The 20,253-nt window shown below is 39.2% G+C and overlaps 1 protein-coding gene across 1 annotated transcript; it reads left to right on the top strand.

Annotated features, from left to right (window-relative positions):
* Positions 1-1,109: 1,109 nt before the first annotated feature.
* On the top strand, positions 1,110-19,631 carry akap10 (A kinase (PRKA) anchor protein 10). The gene is made up of 15 exons (XM_059352246.1): positions 1,110-1,409; positions 5,106-5,153; positions 5,679-5,864; positions 10,106-10,597; positions 11,326-11,424; positions 11,538-11,622; positions 11,782-11,905; positions 12,391-12,527; positions 13,921-14,065; positions 14,464-14,631; positions 15,111-15,220; positions 15,720-15,802; positions 16,328-16,380; positions 17,339-17,431; positions 17,526-19,631. The coding sequence occupies exons 1-15, from the start codon at positions 1,388-1,390 to the stop codon at positions 17,529-17,531; spliced, it is 1,851 nt and encodes a 616-aa protein (XP_059208229.1). The 5' UTR covers positions 1,110-1,387; the 3' UTR covers positions 17,532-19,631.
* The last annotated feature ends 622 nt before the right edge of the window (positions 19,632-20,253 follow it).

Here is a 20,253-nt window from a genome sequence, read left to right as displayed (position 1 = left end):
TATTTTTTCTGCGTTTCTGCGCATGCGCGGCCTTTCCCGCTTCTGCGCATGCGCGGCTTTCCCGCCGCTTCTGCGCATGCGTGGCTTTTTTTCGCTTGTGCGCATGCGTAAAGCCGCGCATGCGCATAAAAAGGGGAAAAAGCCACGCATGCGCAGAAGCGGAAAAAGCCGCGCATGCGCAGAAGCGGGAAAAATACCGCGCATGCGCAGAAGCCGGAAAGGCCGCGCATGCGCAGAAACGCACAAAAAAAATTAAAAAATTAAAAAATTAAAAAATTAAAAAATTAAAAAATTAAAAAATTAAAAAATTAAAAAATTAAAAAATTAAAAAATTAAGTACAGAAGTAAAAAAGACAGTGGTGGAAGAAGTGTTCAGATCCTTTACTTCAGTAAAAGTACTAATACCACACTGTGAAATGACTCCACTCCGCTCATTTTAACTACCTAATAGTTAATAGTTTTTTTTTTGCCTAAATCATCTCCTCATGACGCCGGCCACCTATGGTAAAATCGCCTACATCCTCAGTTGATCAGATCATGTGATTTTACACCTTTAAGATCATCACTTCTTTGACAATTTGCCACATTCATAGGCATCAGATAAGAACCCAACAAAGAAGAGCTAGAGGGAGATTGTTTAGTTATCAGTTTAGCATATCAGTGTTTTATTGTTGACACTAATATTGGTAACACTTTACTCTAAGGTGTCTACATAAGAGTGACATGAGTGTGTCATAAACATGACATGGGATGTGTTATGAACATTAATGACACTTTGAAGTAACTTTAATGTTCATCATACTTGTCATGTCATGTTTCTGACAGGCTTGTGTGACTCTTATGTAAACACCTTCAAAATAAAGTCTTACCATATCTTGCTTAAGTCACAAAGGCATGTTCAAAAAATTGCCTAAGTCATTTATTTCTCTTAAGTTACATAGTTTACACACAGTGTTATTACTATGCCAATAGCCATCCTTTGTTACATCTTTTTTTTTAATTGATAATAGAGGTCATATAAGTTTTTTGTGTTTCCTGCAAAATTTGAAAAAATGAGTTAGGTGATTATTTTAACAGGGTGACGATAATCCTTTTCATTAAAACCCTGTAGAAACGTCGCCCTCTCCTGACCACAGCAGGTAATACACCATTTCCCACAATGCTGCTGCCGCACCAGCCCGGAAGTAAGACGTTTATTGACAATATGGCCGCCGTGCTGGGTTTGGATTTGGAGAAAATTGCAATTTGACAGCACTCACCGGGGCTGCGTTAATAACCCATTTCCACCTCAGGAGTGTACGGAACAGATGCATTTGAATGAAGGGACCCGCGGATCCACGGGATGGTGTCAGTGAGCTGAGGAAACGTCCAGAGTGTGAAACCCGTCATGTCGTTTTTCAAGAGGAAAGGTGAGGAAGCTTCCTCTGAGGGCTGCAACGTCAACGATAGTTAGCAGCAGAGAGTCCGGCTGAGGAGAGAGTGGTGCCTGATAAGGAGTAACGAATGTGGTCGAGACTGCGACTGTAAACAAATGAATGAGGGCTCTGTGGTGTTTGTGGAAATGAGTCCTCCTGTCCTCACTGCAGTAACATGGTTAGCTTAGCGGTGGCCTCTCTCACCTCCCTGCTATATCTAACCAAATATTATCCGGAGTGGCAATAAATCCACCCAAGTGAGTTGTCAGCAGTACATTAAGTCAATGAGACACATCACTGTGAATATGTATGCACAAACAAGTGCTTTTAAATGTTAAAAGCTCCCAACAGGCGCTAATATCCGTGTTAGCCATCACCTGACACAAGTGTCGAAGTGTGCTATGGCTGCTAGCTAGCATTATCCGGGCAATCTAATACAGCTCTAACCAGTAATACATATTAAAACAGTTAATATTAGCCCACTGTATCTGACTAGTTTATTGTCATATTAAATGTGTGTCATTAAAAAAAACGTTTGACCGCAAGGGAAGCAACGTTAGCTAACGCTAGTAAGACTGGTCAGCATCGTCCAACGTTGAGCAGAAGGAACTGATTGGAGCTCACCCGCAGTGTGGATTATAAACCACAACATGATCAGGCATTATTTCCTCATACTTTTGCCTGCCAATTGTAAGAAATTGCATTGTATGGCATGAATAGTTTGTGTTGGATACAATACATTGCTTACCACTAGTTGATCTGCACTCAGCTGCTACAACTCTATGTGCTGGTGGTGCAATATACAGTGATGGAAAAAATATTAGACCACCTTTTTTTTTTTATGTCTTTTTTTATTTTAATTTTAATGCCTAGTACAAATAACGGTACATTTTTTTGGACAAATATAATGATAACAATGTTCTTAAGAGTTTAATTTAAGAGCTGATATCTAGCAATTTCCATGTTTTTTATGGAAAACTAGATATCTTAAATTAAACTCTTATGAGCTATTTTTGTTGTTAATATATTTGTCCAAACAAATGTATATTTAGTTGTACCAGGCATTACAATGAAAAAGAATATGGAAAAGGTATTTTAATATTTTTTTTCCATGACTGTATATAATGCTTTCACTGTGCTGCCCCACTGTTAGACTCAACTGCTAGTTTATTTGGTACACCTAGGTGAAACCAATGCAGTTTAATATCTCAGCACTGCAATCAATCCTACCTTCATGAGATTATAATGTTCCATTTTAATTGAAACCGTTTTAAAGAGCTTCAGCTTTATTTTGGAAGCTGTAGTTGTATGAGGTGTCTCCAATATTTTGTCCACACCACTTACAATAATTAGGATAGAGCAAATATCAGAGACAGCTCTCAGTATAACACAAAACGGTTCAAAAGCACCACGACCTACAGTCCCCATAATGACCATAAAGTTTAGTTAGCACAAATTTGAACATTATGCAATTCAATAAGATAGGACGTATTAGATAATTGTTGTATTTTAGCAAGGTGTATATCAATAAATGTCAATACATTTCCAACCGAGTCTGTTTAAAGGTGGTAGGGCAGAACTGTGAGCCAGTGGTTGTGAAACAGATTTTAACTGAAGTCTACTCGTGTGCAAATCAGCACAGTAACTTCACTGTTAAAACTAGACCACAGTCGTTCATCTTCAAGCCTGAGATTAGGTTTTTCCTCAGAGGCTACAGCAGCCAAAGCAGCTGACACAGCAGGTCTCTAAAATGAGGAAATATTAGAGAGAGTGTGCTCATAATGCTCTGAACTAGGATGAAGCTCAGGGCTGACTGGAGGGGAGTGTGTTAGTTTTTACTGAAGTAAAAGTCTTGCAAATAAATAGTATAGTACAGAGGTAAATAATAGCCATGTGAAATAATGGATTACTCAAAACAAGTTGCCACAAATAAAGACAATGTTATTTAGGCTCTGCTGGTTGTTGTACTTTGTTTATTCAGGCATTATTGTTAAACTTCTTCTTTTATCAGTTTTATTCACTTCATTCTTTCAGTTTGTCCCACACAACACCTCCTACCATCAGTCCTTGAAAACATTTCAATACACTCTACATAGCATGAGTCAAAGTGTTTCTTTCACTGCGACAAGTCTTGATGCTTTGCTGTGTAGATAGAGCAAGGTTAGCGACTTTCTGAAGAGAGTCGTCATGGAGCTTAAGCCTCAAAGTGGTGCTTGTTTTTGCTTTTATAAAGCTGTTACTGTACAAAGATGCCATAATTGAGACATGTAGATTTATAATGGTTTTATTGATGCTACTTTTGCAGTTATTATATTCCAAATAAAATGAGTCCTGCTAATAGATTTGCATGCATAATATTGCTATTTAGAAAATAAATACAGGACTAAAAGTTGACCAAGTCTGACCAAGTTTTACATTCATATAACTCTTTGTACACATTTCCTCCTGGACATCTTTTCAGGCTCACAAATCTTTTCTTGCTTTAACCCCTGTAAATAAGTACATATTACTTTAGCCTGGGCATTAAATAACAGTATGTAAACATGAAGAGTTGCCTTCAGCTTTAGGCATGGATATAATCAGATAAAAAAACAAAAACAGAATTAAAACCACTGTACAACAAACCAAACAAATGCAGATAGGCCCCTCTGGCTCACAACAGAGCATGCTGCTGGTGACTTGAATGAACTTGAATCGTGAAATGAAATTTCCATCTTATCTTAGATCAAATATAATTGATAAGTGTATAGTTTAGAGGGGATTATTTTACCAGCCATTATGATGTGAGATAATTAAATATGATGGACATCAACTAATTATTCCCAGTAGAAAAGGTAATTGCCGAATAATGGAAACCTTGGTTTGTACCATGTTTCATTACCGCACAGCAGATTATTTAAAAATTACAGCTCTGTGACTAAAAGCCTATCAGTGCCAACTCACTTTGACTCTGGGTTGACACATGCATTCACAAACAGCTCTGTCCCCTCTGCCCAGGCCTCCCAGTCCATTTTGTAATGTCCTTGCTAGAAATTGATACGTATCCTGACCGCCCTTTGCAGCAACAGCCTAATCTGAAGATATGAATGAGTCACTCTAATGAGTGCTTGCCACTGTGCACTTACTCCACTGCAGGCCACATATTTCATTTTTTATTTGACAGTTGGCCGCAGAGCTTTGTAGTAGCGTCAGATATTTTTAGTATTAAATAGTTTTGCATTGCGCCATGTATTAAAAAAAAAAAGATAATCAACTCTTCTAGGGCTAAGCTGTCAGACAATCAACTCCACTTGACTTTAAGCTTCTGCCTGGGACCCACCAGAGCTGCTAGTCCAAGGTCACAAATCTTAGGAAGGACTGTGCTGACGTACAGTATGAAAGCCCTCTTAGTCCTGCTTACTATATAATGAGGTGGACTGAGGGGGCTTTCACATATCAGAACACTGCTTCCCTTTTTTCTCATCTGTCAGCAGCTGCAAGGAAACAAGTCTGCAGTAAATTATTTGTTGTTCTAGTATATCAGTCTCCTTACTATGTTTTATGCAACTAGATAGTGAGTTCCAGTCTTTCCGGTGACATCACACCTACCCTTTGAATGAAATGTGCGCTTGCTGGTCTCGCCCTGTATTGTGTATCAAAATGCTGTACGCTCCTCCAGTTACAACGCAGCTCTCATCTTTCTCCCCACAGCCAAAAGCAAAGAACCAGAGAGAGTGACAGATGCTAAAGTCAGTAGAGGTGAGTTCATCATCATCTCGAACGTGTCACACAGTGCTATTGAATTGCTATGCTTTTTTTTTTCATGATGTCTTTTCAAATGACCAATACAGACATGCTCTAATGCTTTAGTTGTTTGTGATGAATTTCTTGGCCATTTTGAGATATATTAGAGATGTTTTTTTTCATGTATGTGCTCTTAGAACTGAGATTAGCCATTTCAAGAAAGTGATTCAAATCACTCTTTGCTTAAGTTAGTTTGCTATGTTTAATTATTGCTGGCCACATTGTCACAAGGACTAACATTTTGACCTCAAGCTACTAATGAAACGCATACAGCTCACAGTCAAACACTGAGCAGTCTGTCTTCTCAAACACCTCATCACGCCCGAAGGCCTCTGTACGCTAACTGTGAGCTCTTTGAAAAACTTCCCCCACAAAGACCTTTTCACACAAGTCACACTGATGTCATACATTCAGGCCGCTCAAAATCATTCTACTCTTTTTGTTTTTTTGCATAATGCCTGTTTTCTCCTCCCCTCACAGCTCCACCCAGCCCACACTCTCCATCACTAGGACTGAGGAACCACCATGCTATCCAGGACGCTGCTGGGCCCAGCAATGTGGCCATCAACGCCATCTCCGCCAACATGGACTCCTTCGCCCGCGGTCGCACCGCCATCCTCAAGAAACAGCCGAGCCACATGGAGGCTGCGCACTTTGGAGATCTGGGTACGGAACCTGTATTCATGTGTTTGTAGTTTGCTTTTAGTAATAACATATAAACGACCAACCAAACATTTGACAACACACCTTTTAGGTTTATTCTAAAGAGCTAGTGTTCATGATTTTCATTATCATTTTTGGTTTCTCAGCTGGTTCAATTCAAAATATAGGTTTAATTTCAAACATTATTATCTGACGTTACAACTCCAAAAACATTGGGATCATGTGTATACTTACAAAAACAAAAGTTGATCTGTTGGAACATTTTCTTTTATTTTGTGTTCAAATAAATTCCCAATCAATCAATCAATCAAAAAAACATAAAATATACTGTCGTTGTACAGTTTTCAATTGAACATATGACACAAATGACTAGCAAATGATAACATTCTGTTTTATTTACATTTTAGACAGTGTCCAAACCTTTTTGGAATTGGGGTTGGAGAATGTGACCTGTCAACCAAGTTGGGGCTGATAGGAAGTTGCATTCTTGTTTTGTGAATTTTGGTTGATTGGGCTACCATTATATATACATGTGTTGCAACAGCAAATGCAAACAATAGATAGCCAAGGAAAAAAATGAAAAAAAGAGTTGAGCAGCAACTAACAATTATTTTCATAAATGCAAATAATATTAAAGTGCTGATAATTTTCTTGATTTTATTGTTTAATCTATATAATGAAATTGAAAAATGTTCTATAAATTCCAGAGTCATAGATGACTTCTTTAAATTCCTTGTTTGGCCCGACCAACTGTCAAAAACCCAAAGATATTTGTATTACTATCGTATATAACAAAACCAAGCAGAGAATCTGTACATGAAAGATGCTGAAATCACATATACAGGTGCATCCCGATAAATATGTCAGTAATTCAGTTCAAAAAGTGGAAATAACACATTATATAGATCCATTAAACACAGAATGAAACATTTCATGTCTTAATGTATTTAATTTCTAATTATAATGATTATGGATTACATTTAATGAAGACCTAAAATTCAGTGTCTCAAAAAAATAAAAAAGACCAATTTTAAAAAGTATGTTTAATATGGAAATGCTGGCTACTTGACTTGAACTACTGGAAACTGACTTTTCCGTGATATTCTAATTTATTGAGATGCACCTCTGTGTGTGTGTGTGTGTGTGTGTGTGTATATATATATATATATATATAGTTATTCATTTATTTGTTTATTTATTTATGCTTGAAAAGTGACTGAAACGATCAATTGATGGTAAAAAATATTTTTACCAAACCAGTTATTGATTTTATAGAGTCAAATTAGATTTACTAAGACCAAATATTACAGGAAAAAGGGGAATAACATGAATTTAAATAATTTAATTAGTTTAATTATAACATGTTTGCGGGTTCTGGCAAATAATAAAAGCACCAAATAAAGACACAAAGAAGTGAATAAAATAAAAAAGCACAGGGAAAAGGAATCATAAACATACTTCACTGGCTCCTGTTTAACCGTATAGGGGATATTTGGTTTCTCACAGTAACATGCTGTAGCTACAGAAGCATGTGTGTGACTCTTGCATCACTAAAATGGCTTAAACCATGCACCGTCTTGTGCAACACTCCATTAAACCTGTGTGACGCACTCCCACAACTTCATGCACCAGTTTTTTGACAGACACCCAGACATTCCAAAGCCCGTCAGGATAATGATGTTCGTCTTGTGATGTGGTGAACAAACAGCTCCTCCCTTTCATCAGAAGTGCTCTAAAATTAGTTTCAGGGTATGTATGTTAGATGCCATCGCACGGGGAGGTGAATATTTAGTGTGGCTAAATGGTAAATTACAGCAGTGACAGGAACTGCACGAGCAAGTTGAATAGGTGGGGTGAGTCAGAAGAAGGTGGAGGAACCTGTGCCACAGCCCTGACAACAAAAGCACAGTGAAACACACTGGGCACCAGTGATATTTGGGCTGTGGTTTTTAACACAAGGAAGAGAAAGGAAGGAAGTGAGGGCGGAGGATTCAAGGAGGAAAGTTGATCTAGTTTGTTGGCAGCAGGGGCAGTTTAACGTTGGAGCTAAGACCGTAAACCATAGAAGCCCATTTCCGCCAATGTGATGGGGAAAAGAAAAAGATCCTATAAATCATTATAATGAGAAACTTTCTCATTCCTCAAAAAGTTAATATCTCAAAGGACTACAGGTAGTATTTCAGACTGCAAAAATAATGGCTTAGTATCTCAAAATAATGATTATCTTTTGAGAAATGTTCTCATTATCTTGAAATACTAAGTCTTTACTTTTGCTTTTTGAGATACTATGTCATTATTTTAGGAAAGTTTCTCATTATTTACAGATACTAAGCCATTCTTTTGACAAAGCTTGTCCCTATTTTGATATACTAAGTCATTGTTCTGAGATACCAAGTCATTTTTATTGAGATATGAAGTCATTATTTTGCTGCACTAAATCATTTTATTGAGATACTAAGTCATTATTTTGGGCGACTATGTCATCATTTCAAGAAGGCTTCTCATAATGACTTACAAGATCTTTTTTTTCATCACAAGGCTATTAGGGTTTTTTTTTTTTTCCCATTGTTGGAAATGGGCATCCATAGAAAACCATAGTGGAGCTAGTGGGAGTTAAAAATTCATCTTTACTGGTCAGTGTCCTGTGATTGTTGAGTGGCAGTGGCAATAATTTGAACATGATGATATGATTTCCCTGCTCTCTTTTGAAAGCAGCTGTAAGAGCATAGAGCAGATGTAGCACATGTGCGGGGGCATTGTAAGAGACATTGACTGACTCTCAAAAGATATTCAAATGAAGCAGGCGCTTTGATGATGTGATGTAGACGCATGCACGCCGCGCTAGTTGTTGTGATTTTAACAGCTTTCAGTATTAAGGTGCCCTTGACTGTGTGATCTTAAAGAAATCTGAAGAGGCTGATTGATTAAGCGCCTCACACTGGGCGACACCTCTTGAAGAGCAAACATAACACCACGTAGCCTCTGCCCACGCTTCAGTCTAACTACCGCTGATGTGCTCTGATTCATAATCCAGCAAGTGTTGGGTTTGTATTCACTAAGCACGCTCCCCTGTTTATTTTGTTTTCTCGGAGTGTGTTTGTGCTTGCAATCCCTCAGGATGGTGGATGTTATTCAAACAGACAGTCTCCCTTTGACTCTTTAATGATGAGGCATCCCGACAGGAGTTTGGAGTCTGTCAAAGGTTGCTATGGCTGCCGTGGTCATCGCTGACCACTTCATACACGCATGAATGACAGGATGGACAGGACACACAGATGCTGGTGACGTGTGGTTCTGAAAAGTTTGTCTGAGTTAAATCATCTGTGAAATTGCATAGTCTAAGGCCACCACCAGACAGACAGAGCCAGAAACTCTCAAGACTTCAAAACAAATATCCACGAGTTTAAATTCTGCTCACGTCAGCCTTCAGTCTGGACCAAATTTTCAGTGGAAATAGGAGAGGAGAACACAGAGGATCCACTTTTTATCTTTCACTTCATGTTGCATCTCCAATCAATATAATGCACATTTTATCTTCCTTCTATAATGGGAGTTGAAACCTGTAAATAATAGAGAGTGTGCTGTTCAGTCTGTTATTAAAGTGGAATACTTCAGTGTCTAGCCTCAGCTTATAGGCAGCATAAATCTTACTGTCATGTGAATGCAGGAGTTTTCTCCATAAAGTTGAAATGCTCTCAGCCTTGCAAACATGACTCCCCACTAATCTAAGCACAAAACTATAAAATCTGTTATCCAATAATCATGTCATTTAAATGGAGACAAATTACATTAACAGTCCCATATTATAAGATTTATATGTCTCTTTTGGTTATGAAGGTGCAATATCATTACTGTGGAATGATCAAAAGCTGACCCTTTTCAAGAGAGAGGCTTAAAACATTGTTAATTGCTTTATTTTTTAACATTAAAGCATTGAAACATTTTCTAATATAAACCCAAAATACAAGTACAAGGCTGAAAATGGACATAATGTATAATTGTGTAGGCATGTAAACGACACAGGGTTAATACAATATTCAAAATTGTTTACATTACATTACCGTCAAATGTAGAATTGAACTTGATGTCTGAAAAGAAAGTGAAGAAATGTGTGTTTTACTCTTTTCTGAATCTTCCTGTTGCTTGAAATACAATATTGACACAGTAGTAATGTATCCGGTTAAATGGTTATTACAGCTATTGCTGCTGAGTTGATGTATTGTGTGTACATTTTTATATTTCAGGTCATTCCAGCGTGAACTTTCAGTCCCAAGAGACCCGCTCCCGGCTGTCCAAGACGGTGGAGCACGTCCTTCGGGACAATGTGGCGATACCCCATTACATGCATTTTATGGAACTACAGGGCGCTGACCACCTGGTTCGGTTCTGGCTGGAGGCAGAAAGTTTCCGTTCTGTCAGCTGGTCGCGGATCCGAGCACACAGCCTGAACTCTGTCAAACACAGCTCGTTGGCTGAGCCCGTCCCTGCCTCCCCAGGCGGCTCAGAGCCCCTGGAGCTCGCTCTACACAAACCTAATGCTCTCACTCGGGACAGTAGCAGTGAAGGCCCGACGGTACACCCAGAGCGGCGGGACTCCTCCAGCACAGAAGCAGGCCTGAGACCTGGCACTCCTGGAGCAGAAACCCCCAGCAGGCAGGCCCCCTCCAGGACAGGGACTCCCTACAAGGTGCAGTCAAATAGCACCCTGCGAGACCTCTCGGACAAACTCATGAAAAGTAAGTCAGTTTTAAACAACCCTTTCTCTTTATATTAGAGTTAATTTTTATTACATACTTCAATGTCTGCAGCCGGATTCTTGTGATAAGATTAGGGTTGTCAAAAGTATCGATACTCAAAAAAGTATCGATACCAAAACGTTGTATCTGGATACGATACTCATTTTCAAAAGTAACAAGTATCTTAAGCTTGTTATCATAGTTGCAGTTTCTTTTTGCACAACTGTTTTTTATTATAAATATTTAACCTGTGGTTCTGTTAATTTTTACATGTTGCATTTTTCTTGTTAATAAAAATATTTCTGTTAAATTTTGGGGTCTTTGTTTTTATCCTTGCGGTATCGAAAATGGTATCGAGTATCGAATACTTTCCTGAGTATCAGTATTGAGTTGAAAATTTTAGTATCGTGACAACCCTAGATAAGATCGCAAATCCATTTTGTGATTGTGAGGCTTCAAGTAATGTGTTTGTGTCTGAGCAGCCAGTTATTTGACCAATCGGTGTCCTGTGAGGACCTGCTGGCAGCTCCAGGTATATTTTAGGTGTGTGTGACAACCGGTAACGTTCAAGTTGACGTTTAAAACAGCAACAGTAATGTAGAGCATAAAACACCTGCCAAGTGATAGTTTACAATGTTTATGTTCTTTGTAACAACCGATCAGGCAGCCTCGGGTTCATATTTTGGAGCATCATTGGATGATTAACTATTTTTTTCTGTGTTTTTCAGGTATAGAGAAAGATGCGGTTACCATCTTCACCAAGTACATCTCACCAGACGCTGTGAGGCCGATCCCCATCACAGAGCAGATCAGAAACGACATAGTTGGTAAGAAACACATTTATCAAGAGACAATTTTATAGTCATCAAGTGTTTTTTAAAACTGGGATCATGTTTTATGTGGTATCACAAAAACTGTAATTCATCTTTCCTCTGTGTAGCTAAAATATGTGGAGAGGATGGCATGGTGGACCCAAACTGCTTTGTCATTGCACAGTCGGTAGTCTTCGTCATCTTGGAGCAACAGTGAGTTTCTGTCAATTTATTTTTTTCACAGGAATTAATTCCCACATCGCTATGTTTTGACGTTAAGATTAAGGCGCAACTGCAGTCTTTTGTCATTTCACCAGCCGAACATCCACAGCAGCGCCTGTATTCATCTCCCACTTGCTCTTTGATTTCCAGGCACTTTACTGAATTCCTGCGGAGCCATCATTTCTGTAAATACCAGATCGAAGTGTTGACGAGTGGCTCTGTGTTCCTGGCTGACATCTTGTTCTGTGAGTCAGCTCTCTTCTACTTCTCAGAGGTGAGTGGGCCCAGTGGTTCCCAAGACATGATTTATTCCTCTCATTACCAACACATTTTTATACCAATGCAACCTTTTTTTGTACACAAACTGTGTCTCTTCTTGACTCCTTATTATAAACTCTTCCTCTTTTGCCACTACCACAAAACAGTTTCTGGTAATTTGTTTATTTGCTGTTGCTGTTCTAGAGGGAATTTCTATTGTCACAGCAGCAATAAACTCAGGACACAGTAAACATAACTAAACACAAGAAAACCCGGTGGGTGCTTTCTTCACAATCTCCCAACCTATTAGTACACACAAAAGTGACAATTAACACCAGGACTCTGTACACATAGAAGGGCAAAGGTTAGAGTCAGTCAACATTTATTATCTATATCAGCAAATACACAGGACATACAGTAAATCTTGAAACAAGGATATTGCAACAACCCACAGTGACTTTCAGTTGAATTGTTCTGTGCTCTCCACCTTCTTCTCTGCAGTACATGGAAAAGGAAGAGGCGATGAATGTACTGCAGTTCTGGCTGGCGGCTGATAACTTCCAGAACCAGCTAGCAGCTAAAAAGGGCCAATATGATGGCCAGGAGGCTCAAAATGACGCAATGATCCTCTATGACAAGTACGTCTTTTCCCTCATTTTCAGTCTTCTTGTGCTCCAAAACACCATCAGTGATAGTGCAGACAGGTGTGCATCATTAGGCGCATTTCCATTAGGTACTTTTCCCTCTAGTGAGCCGCTATGGGTGTGGCTTGGGAGAGAGGATCCACCTAAGATACGCTCAACTTCACTAGTTAGCAGCTCAGGTAGCAGCTCAGGAAGAACCTGCCTCGGATAGGTACTTTCCGCTACTGAGCGGCGTTTTCGCACATGCCTGATTCAGACTGGTGCAAACTGGATGTTGACGGGTTAATAGCTCCTGCTCTGCTGACTGCAGCTGGGAGAGACTGCAACAGGAGGACTGGGCCGCTTGTGAGTGCTTTGGGGCGGCACTACTCGTTAACAAGAGTAGGAATGAGTCTCCAATTACAGCAGAAAAAGTCACTAGATTTTGTTGCTAAGTTCGCAACACTGCTTGCCGCGTCGGTCTGTTGTCACATTCGGACTCCGTCTGTAAGCCGCTACAGAAGTACCTGTATGGGAACAGAGGCCATGGGGAATTAACTAGTGGGCGGAGCCAAAACACTCAGACGCTTTCTAAAAAGTACTCAGTCGAAACACGCCGATTATGTCCGCTGAAGTAGCTAGTGACAGTGATCTGTCAAGGTGAAACTGCTCTATAGTAATTTTTTGGGTAAACTTGGTTCACTAATTGTTGTACATGTGTGCCCAGAGAAAATTCTCATTGCAGTAACAGAGGAATTCAAATATTACATATTTGGCAGCTTTATTGCACTTATGTTTATTGTGGGGAAAATAAATCCTATAAATAAAGAGTCTTTCAGTGATGTTACATCTCTGTTTTTACAGTATTTTAGGAATTTATTATATCATAACCTTAAGGTGAAGGTTTCTTCATACAGTTTATTTCACTGACAGTTGCAGTCCAGTCGCCCTTTGTTGGAGGATTTGCCTCCAGGTTTTGAGGAATCTTATAATGAGTTGGTTATTGTGTATCATTTGTATTAGTCTGAATCACCCGATGGTAACCTGAGCAGATAAGTGAGGCTGAGAAGGTAAAAGGCCAGTCACCAGTCTATAGTAACATGAGACTTAGTTTTCTGTGAGGCTGCACAGTTTGTTCTTTAGCTTTTTTCTTCAATTTAAGTTTTCCTAGTTGCATTCCACTGGGTTGATTTTTGCCACAGTTTCACTAATATTTAGGTAATATTTGATATTTGATAAATGTCATCTTTTTTGCACACAGTTGTCATAGCCAGCAGCAGCAGTACTACAACCTCATTTAAACATGCTTTTGATTCTTTTTTAATTCTGTTGCATTTATTGTATTGATTAAGATCTTAATAGTGCCCTCATCTGAGTCTAGTTGTTCATTGCAATATTTTCCCTCCAGGTATTTCTCACTCCAGGCTACCAACCCTCTGGGCTTTGGCGACTCTGTACGGATGGAGATAGAGTCGAATATCTGCCGAGAGGGGGGACCACTCCCCGACTGTTTCACCACTCCACTCAGACAGGCCTGGACCACCATGGAGAAGGTCCGATTCTCAAATAGCCACACACCAAGGGTTTATTATTTTCAACATGGGGCTTTTGTTCTTTTAGCATGTAGGGAGATGGGGAATGTTCAGATATGTAGAAAAAAGCACCTAAAATAAAACCTTCAATTAATTTACATTGCCCTTTAAAAATATTTAATTAGACATTTTCCAGAGCCACCTGCTCGAACTGTTGTCTTGTATTTAATAGGATCCTCCTAAAGGTTTTGTGACAAATTGTCCTATTATACCACTGACAAATGCAAGTTAATGAAATGAAAGCTGAACACTTGTAAGCTCATAAAGGTCAGTAACAAACCTTTGTAACTTGTGCCCAGAAATATATCACAGAGCTCATTATTCTCTAACAGAGTTAGTGTTGTGTTGCATTTGTTCAGGTCTACATGCCAGGCTTCCTGTCTAGCAACCTTTACTACAAATACCTGAGTGACCTCATCAACTCGGTGCGGGCGGACGAGTTTGTGAATGTCAGCACTCCAGGTCAGGGTGGGCTCGCGGACAACGACCGTTCAAGTTCAAATGCCAGCGAGGGCTCTCAGACTCAGGTGACCCTAACTTTAACCCACATCTTCAGCCCCTATAGGCATGTTCCTCTGTCTGCTGACATTTTCAAATGTTCAGCCTCATTACATGAATGACTGAGAGATTTTTGTTACTGCCAAAGGATTTTGGTCATTCCTGTTGTTTAGCTGTATTTAGGGCTGCATTATATCAGGAAAGTATCTAATTATTATTATTTTTCATTTAGACTGATATTGCAGTTGCGATTGGATTTATGATGTTGGAGGGAATTATCTTTTTTGCATTATTATTCTCATTGCGATTGAAAAATATATCTCAAAGATCATGGTGTGATTGATTTAAAAAAAAAAAAAAATACGCCTTACTCAGTTTCTGATATTGCACTCGTCGATATCGCGATTTCAATACATTTGATACAGTATTAAATCAAAATTATTAAAGCAAAAACAATGTAACCTGAAATGCTGCCGATCATTAATTTCATGGTGCCTGTACACTACAGCAAGGTGCCAAAAGAGCAGCGATCAAGATCCTGAAAAACTTTGACGAGGCGATCACAGTGGACGTTGCCAGCCTGGACCCTGAGTCCTTGTACCAGCGGCCATACGCTGGGTGAGTTTTTTGTGTCTAATGCATTGGGATTGGTTAAACTACCGTTATGGCTTTTATCAAGCTAACATCTGTGTTTTCCATTCTCTCTTTAAATGTACCTTTGAGGCATTTGCTGTTATCCAATTTGTCTTTTGGTATTTTCTCTCAGATTCCCTTGTTGTCTTTTACTTTGATGTTTCTCTCATTATATGTTCTTTTGATTGCCCACACTGCCATTTCGCTTTAATGCTTGTTACTGTTTTGTTTTTATTGACTCCCTCTTAGAGTGGTTTATGAGTGTGCTTTGAATAATCCTGTACAAGAATAAGTCAAGAGAATTATCTTGCTGAAAGACAAAGCTGTAGTCTGTGAGATTTGTTTCCACCCTGTTTTGAAATTGCATTTATTGGATAGATGTATACACACACACACGCACAATTTAGTGTGTGCCTGAGGCTCAGTTTTGTCCCATTTGCACTGTCTGCTGGCCTTACCCCTCCCCTCTTCTCCGTCCATTCAGAAGGATGACATTTGGGAAGGTGAATGAGATGGGCCAGTTTATCAGGGAGGCTGAACCAGAGCCGGATGTGAAGAAATCCAAAGGCATGATAGACTCACACTTTTCTCTCTCTCTTCGACCTGTTACAGTCTCTCTTTATCATTATTTTATTTAAGTGTTTGCCCTCACTTTTATCATATTTTATCACATTCCTCTTTGCAGTGAAAAAGCTCTGTGCATATGAATATAAACCTCATCTGGTGGCTGCTCCCATTCTCCTTTCAGCTCAAAGCCTTCTGAAATATTTAAGAACATTTCTCTCTCGAGAAAAAAAACAGCCTCCACTACTCTTAAGATCTAACAACATGCAAAATCTTTATTTATTATGTCTAAGAGTGCTTTCTCTTGGTCGAGAATAGAGTACGGGAAATGTAGGTGCAGAATAACCGGTCTAGACAATAAACAGAGTGTACTTAAAAATGTCAGGATTAACTGACTTTGAGAAATTCAAATCAGCCAGCAGTAGGTGCAGTTTATTTGCTCAGATTAAGGTGCTGCAGTTTATGTACTGTTGTCTTCACCGATGCAGTCTCTCTGTCTCACTCAGCCTTCTCTCTACTCTCATTTAGGTTCTATGTTTTCTCAAGCCATGAAGAAATGGGTCCAAGGCAACTCGGATGAGGTGAGGCCACAAGATGTTAACATACTCATAAATGATTCAGCTGTCTGAGGCACATAGCAAGGCTCTCAGTGGCATGTGTTCACATTCACTTTGTGACGTCATGATTTATTTAAAGACATTCAGAACATTAATATAGAAGATAAAGAACCATTTGATATGTTAAGATATAGTGGAGTAATGGCCTCTTGAGCAGGGAATGAAGTCATGCGGACTCTGTTTGTTGTAATTGGAGCTTCTCTGTTGTTTGTTGTGTAAGCAAGTCCGGCCAGGCACACATGTGAGCCACTATGGCTATCTAGTGCTTTAAAAAGTGACACCAACGAGTTCTTAAACCAGGAAGTGAGTTAGCATTTTAGCGCTGTGGTGTCTGTCCTCTCAAACTTAATGAGGACACAGACAGGATCTCTCTCTCTAGTCCGCCCTACAGCCTCTAGTCGTGTTTTTCAGTTCTCTTGCAAACTTCTGTATATTGTCAATTATGATGATAAACAATTTATTAGGCTACGGATTTGCTAGCTTGTCAAAACGGCTGATTAGCTTGTCAGAGACGGTCTTAAGCATAACAATAGTGATGGTCAAGTCGTGCGACCGTGGCATAGTTCTCTATAGCATAACGTTAGCTTTTTAATGTCGGCTGCATTAACACTTAAACACAATAAATGTGTTGTTCATTAGTAAAAATTATCCTCCCGAACAAAATGCTGAAGCATCAGAAACGTGTGTTTGCCATGGAGCTTATTTCTGCAATGAGCCAAAATCTAATGCAAAAATCCCATATGTGAATTATCAACAGACCCCACAGCGATGCTAACCTTGGTCCTGACCAAGTGTCTGTATATGATGAGGGGGCAACCCCATCTAAGATTCTGAACAATAGGTATTCTCTGAATGTCATGTACAGCACCTTAAAAGAACTCAGTTAAAATTCTGTGGTTGTGTTGTGACTCTTGCCAATAAGGCCCAGGAGGAGATGGCGTGGCAGATTGCAAAGATGATCGTCAACGACGTTGTCCACCAGTCAAATCATGACAGCCCCGGCAAGTCCACCAAGGTACAGAGCCTCACTCAGTCCTCTGTTCTCCTGTGCGGTGATGTGTGGAATGGCTACAGTTAGTTTCTAAGTGTTTTCTTTTGTCTATCTGCAGTTATGACCCCACGGAGGAACCAAAGGACTGTCACTCCATGCAGACGCTGGCCCAGCCAGTGACAAACTGTACACAGGGTTCACCCTACAATGAACTGCATTACTCCAAGAACGAACAAGGCATTTTATCACCTCCCTAACCCACCATCTGTCTGTACATGTATGTATGTGTGTGTGTGTGTGTGGCTGTGAGCTTGGGTGAGTGATTGTTCACGTATGGGTTAATGGAAAAGTTTGAAGTACATCTTCCAACTCCAACTCCAACACTATAAAGGTACATGTGTAGTCGCCAAAGGTGAAGTAAATCCAATGTCTTACATCAGACTACAGTCACTCCTGAAGGAAGAAAACATTGAATACGCTTGAAGGAAGCCGGCATGCAGGAGCAGCATGTCAGTCAGGACCACCACTGCGTTGCCGTCGCCATACTGTCTGAAAAATGTCTCGGACCTATGGAGGATGTGACAGACTGAATTACCCTCGCTCCGTCTTGCAGACCTCCCCACATCTTTTATGACCATTCCTTGTTTTTAGATGATATTGTCTCTTAAGGGTCAGCCACATAAGGCTTAGGCAGGTGAAAATCAGCATTGTACAGTTTTTTGCATACACTTCCCTCAGCCTGCCTGGAGTATTGTTATCTGCTGTCCTACCTTGGCTGTTTGACGTACTGTAGAACATTTTGGAAATGTGACAATGAAACAGAAGAAGAGCCGATTCAGTTCTTGGACTGGCTGACCTCCTATATAAACTTCCTTGGCACCTTTACAGAGTGTAGAAGAAGAAATACTCCTAATGAACTTAAGTGCTCCAGTTGTGTTGGGAAAACTCCAAACTCCTTGTCCTAAATGTTATATATATATCTATATATATGTAGATTTCTGGTTTACCCCATATATTAATGTTAGTCCTTTTTTTATGGTGATCGCTGTTTTTTTTAAGCATCACTGAAAAAAACCTCAGTGATGACCGGACTGTTCAACTGGAAAGTGTGCTCAGTGAATTAAACCTTTTTTTTTTTAAAACCTATTTCTTTAGAGCCTTACCAAGAAATGGAAAGAACCAGAAAAGACTCTTGGTACTATGTACCACTAATGTTTTCTGACATGTATGTATGTGTACTTAATCTATAATATATTTAAATTGTGTTTGATTTAAATACATATATTATGAAATGTATGTCTGTCCTCATTTTTTTTTTCTTTGACACATTTCATTGTTGGTATATTATTGAGCTTTTAGCCAACTGCTGGATGTGGTTATTTTGATACAGTCTTATGTTTACAGGCAAATTGATTTAAAAAAAAATAAAAATAAATCATTTTAACAACTGTAAAAAAAGTGACAAGCCTAGTGTCAACAGCTTAAAGGTGACCTATTATCACCTCTGACCAGATGGGGGCAATGTTGACTGTATTGCTATGTTCGAGTAAAACAAAAAAGGAACATGAATGACACAGAATATTAGTAGTTTGTCTAATTTTTCAATAAGGTTACTGTGGCTTCTCTTATACAGGTCCAGACAAATCCATAAATTGTAAAGTTCAGTTCAACCCAAAGGGCACATAAGTCACCTTGAGCACGTTATAAAGCATTTAAAACGTTGAATTTATTCTCTGAGGTCTCACTGTGGTGGTTACATCTCGCTGTGTGAAGTATTAATGACTACAGCACAATATAAGCTCTGCAAGTACCCAACATTGTTCAAAATAATTTAACTTAAAATTGTGTGTATTTTAACGACATATAAGCCTACAGTTCAAACTAATTATTGTGATTGATGCTACACTAATTAGCTATTTTTAGCTATTTTACCACGCATTGTTACATGCTGAAGCGAATGCTGCTTTCCATTGATCTTATTGTGATTTCCAGACTGAGGCTACCTGCACGTGCAGAGGCAACGCCCACCTCCATACAAACTGGCAGCCCCTGTCCTGAGCTCTGATTGGCTGAGATACAGTTACAATAACCGACTCAGACAGACCTGTATCAGTGGAACAATGAAGACAACAATACCCACTTTTACTGTACATGTCGATGCTGAGAAGTATTTGTTTTACGGAAAATAACGATTCCTTGAGATTAAAAAACGTTTAATGAATAATTTCCTTTACTGTTTTTATTACAATAGTGTGTCTCGCTGTCTTTATGAAAGCCGCATCAATGCACGGAACATTGTTCAATAACAAAGTGCAAGGTGCATCAGGACATGTACCTGTGACCACACGCCTAATCTGTCAAGTTACAAAAGAGATGTGAAAACACCGGAAAAGTGAGTTTCTGCCTTCAGAATAAAAGTATTTTGTTGAACAAGGGAACAAAAATCAACCAATGAACGCGATAAAAACTTGATGTTGCAATCCCTTTGATTCACAGGAGTGTCTTTATGTGTTAAAACCACCAATGTTGTGTTTTTGTTGTTGTTGTTGTGCATGTGTGCCTGTTTACGTCCACTTTTACAAAAATGCAACTTGTTTTAACTTGTTGATATATCCTACTGTAGATGAAGATGCATCATATGCATTCACCATCAGTGCATTGAGTAATTTTATATATGATTTTCATCAGGTACTCTATCAGCTTGTTAGGCAGGTTTAAATAAATAATTGTTTTGGTATGAAAAAATCCTATCGGGCTCTTTCTTGGTAGGCTTGTCTCACTCGGTTACACTAAAGAGCTGTGATGATCGAGTTAGGCTTCAGTGTAGTCTAATTAAACATTAAAAG

This window comes from Centropristis striata, chromosome 15 (genome assembly GCF_030273125.1).
Source record: "Centropristis striata isolate RG_2023a ecotype Rhode Island chromosome 15, C.striata_1.0, whole genome shotgun sequence".
NCBI classification, from domain to species: Eukaryota; Metazoa; Chordata; class Actinopteri; order Perciformes; family Serranidae; genus Centropristis; species Centropristis striata.
This window is presented reverse-complemented; position numbering and strand designations above follow the sequence as displayed.

Coding starts and splice junctions, on each gene's coding strand:
- akap10 (XM_059352246.1), top strand. CDS start 1,388: ATGTCGTTTTTCAAGAGGAAAG. Junction 11,425..11,537: donor GATCAGAAACGACATAGTTG/GTAAGAAACACA, acceptor TCCTCTGTGTAG/CTAAAATATGTGGAGAGGAT. Junction 14,066..14,463: donor CCTGGACCACCATGGAGAAG/GTCCGATTCTCA, acceptor GCATTTGTTCAG/GTCTACATGCCAGGCTTCCT.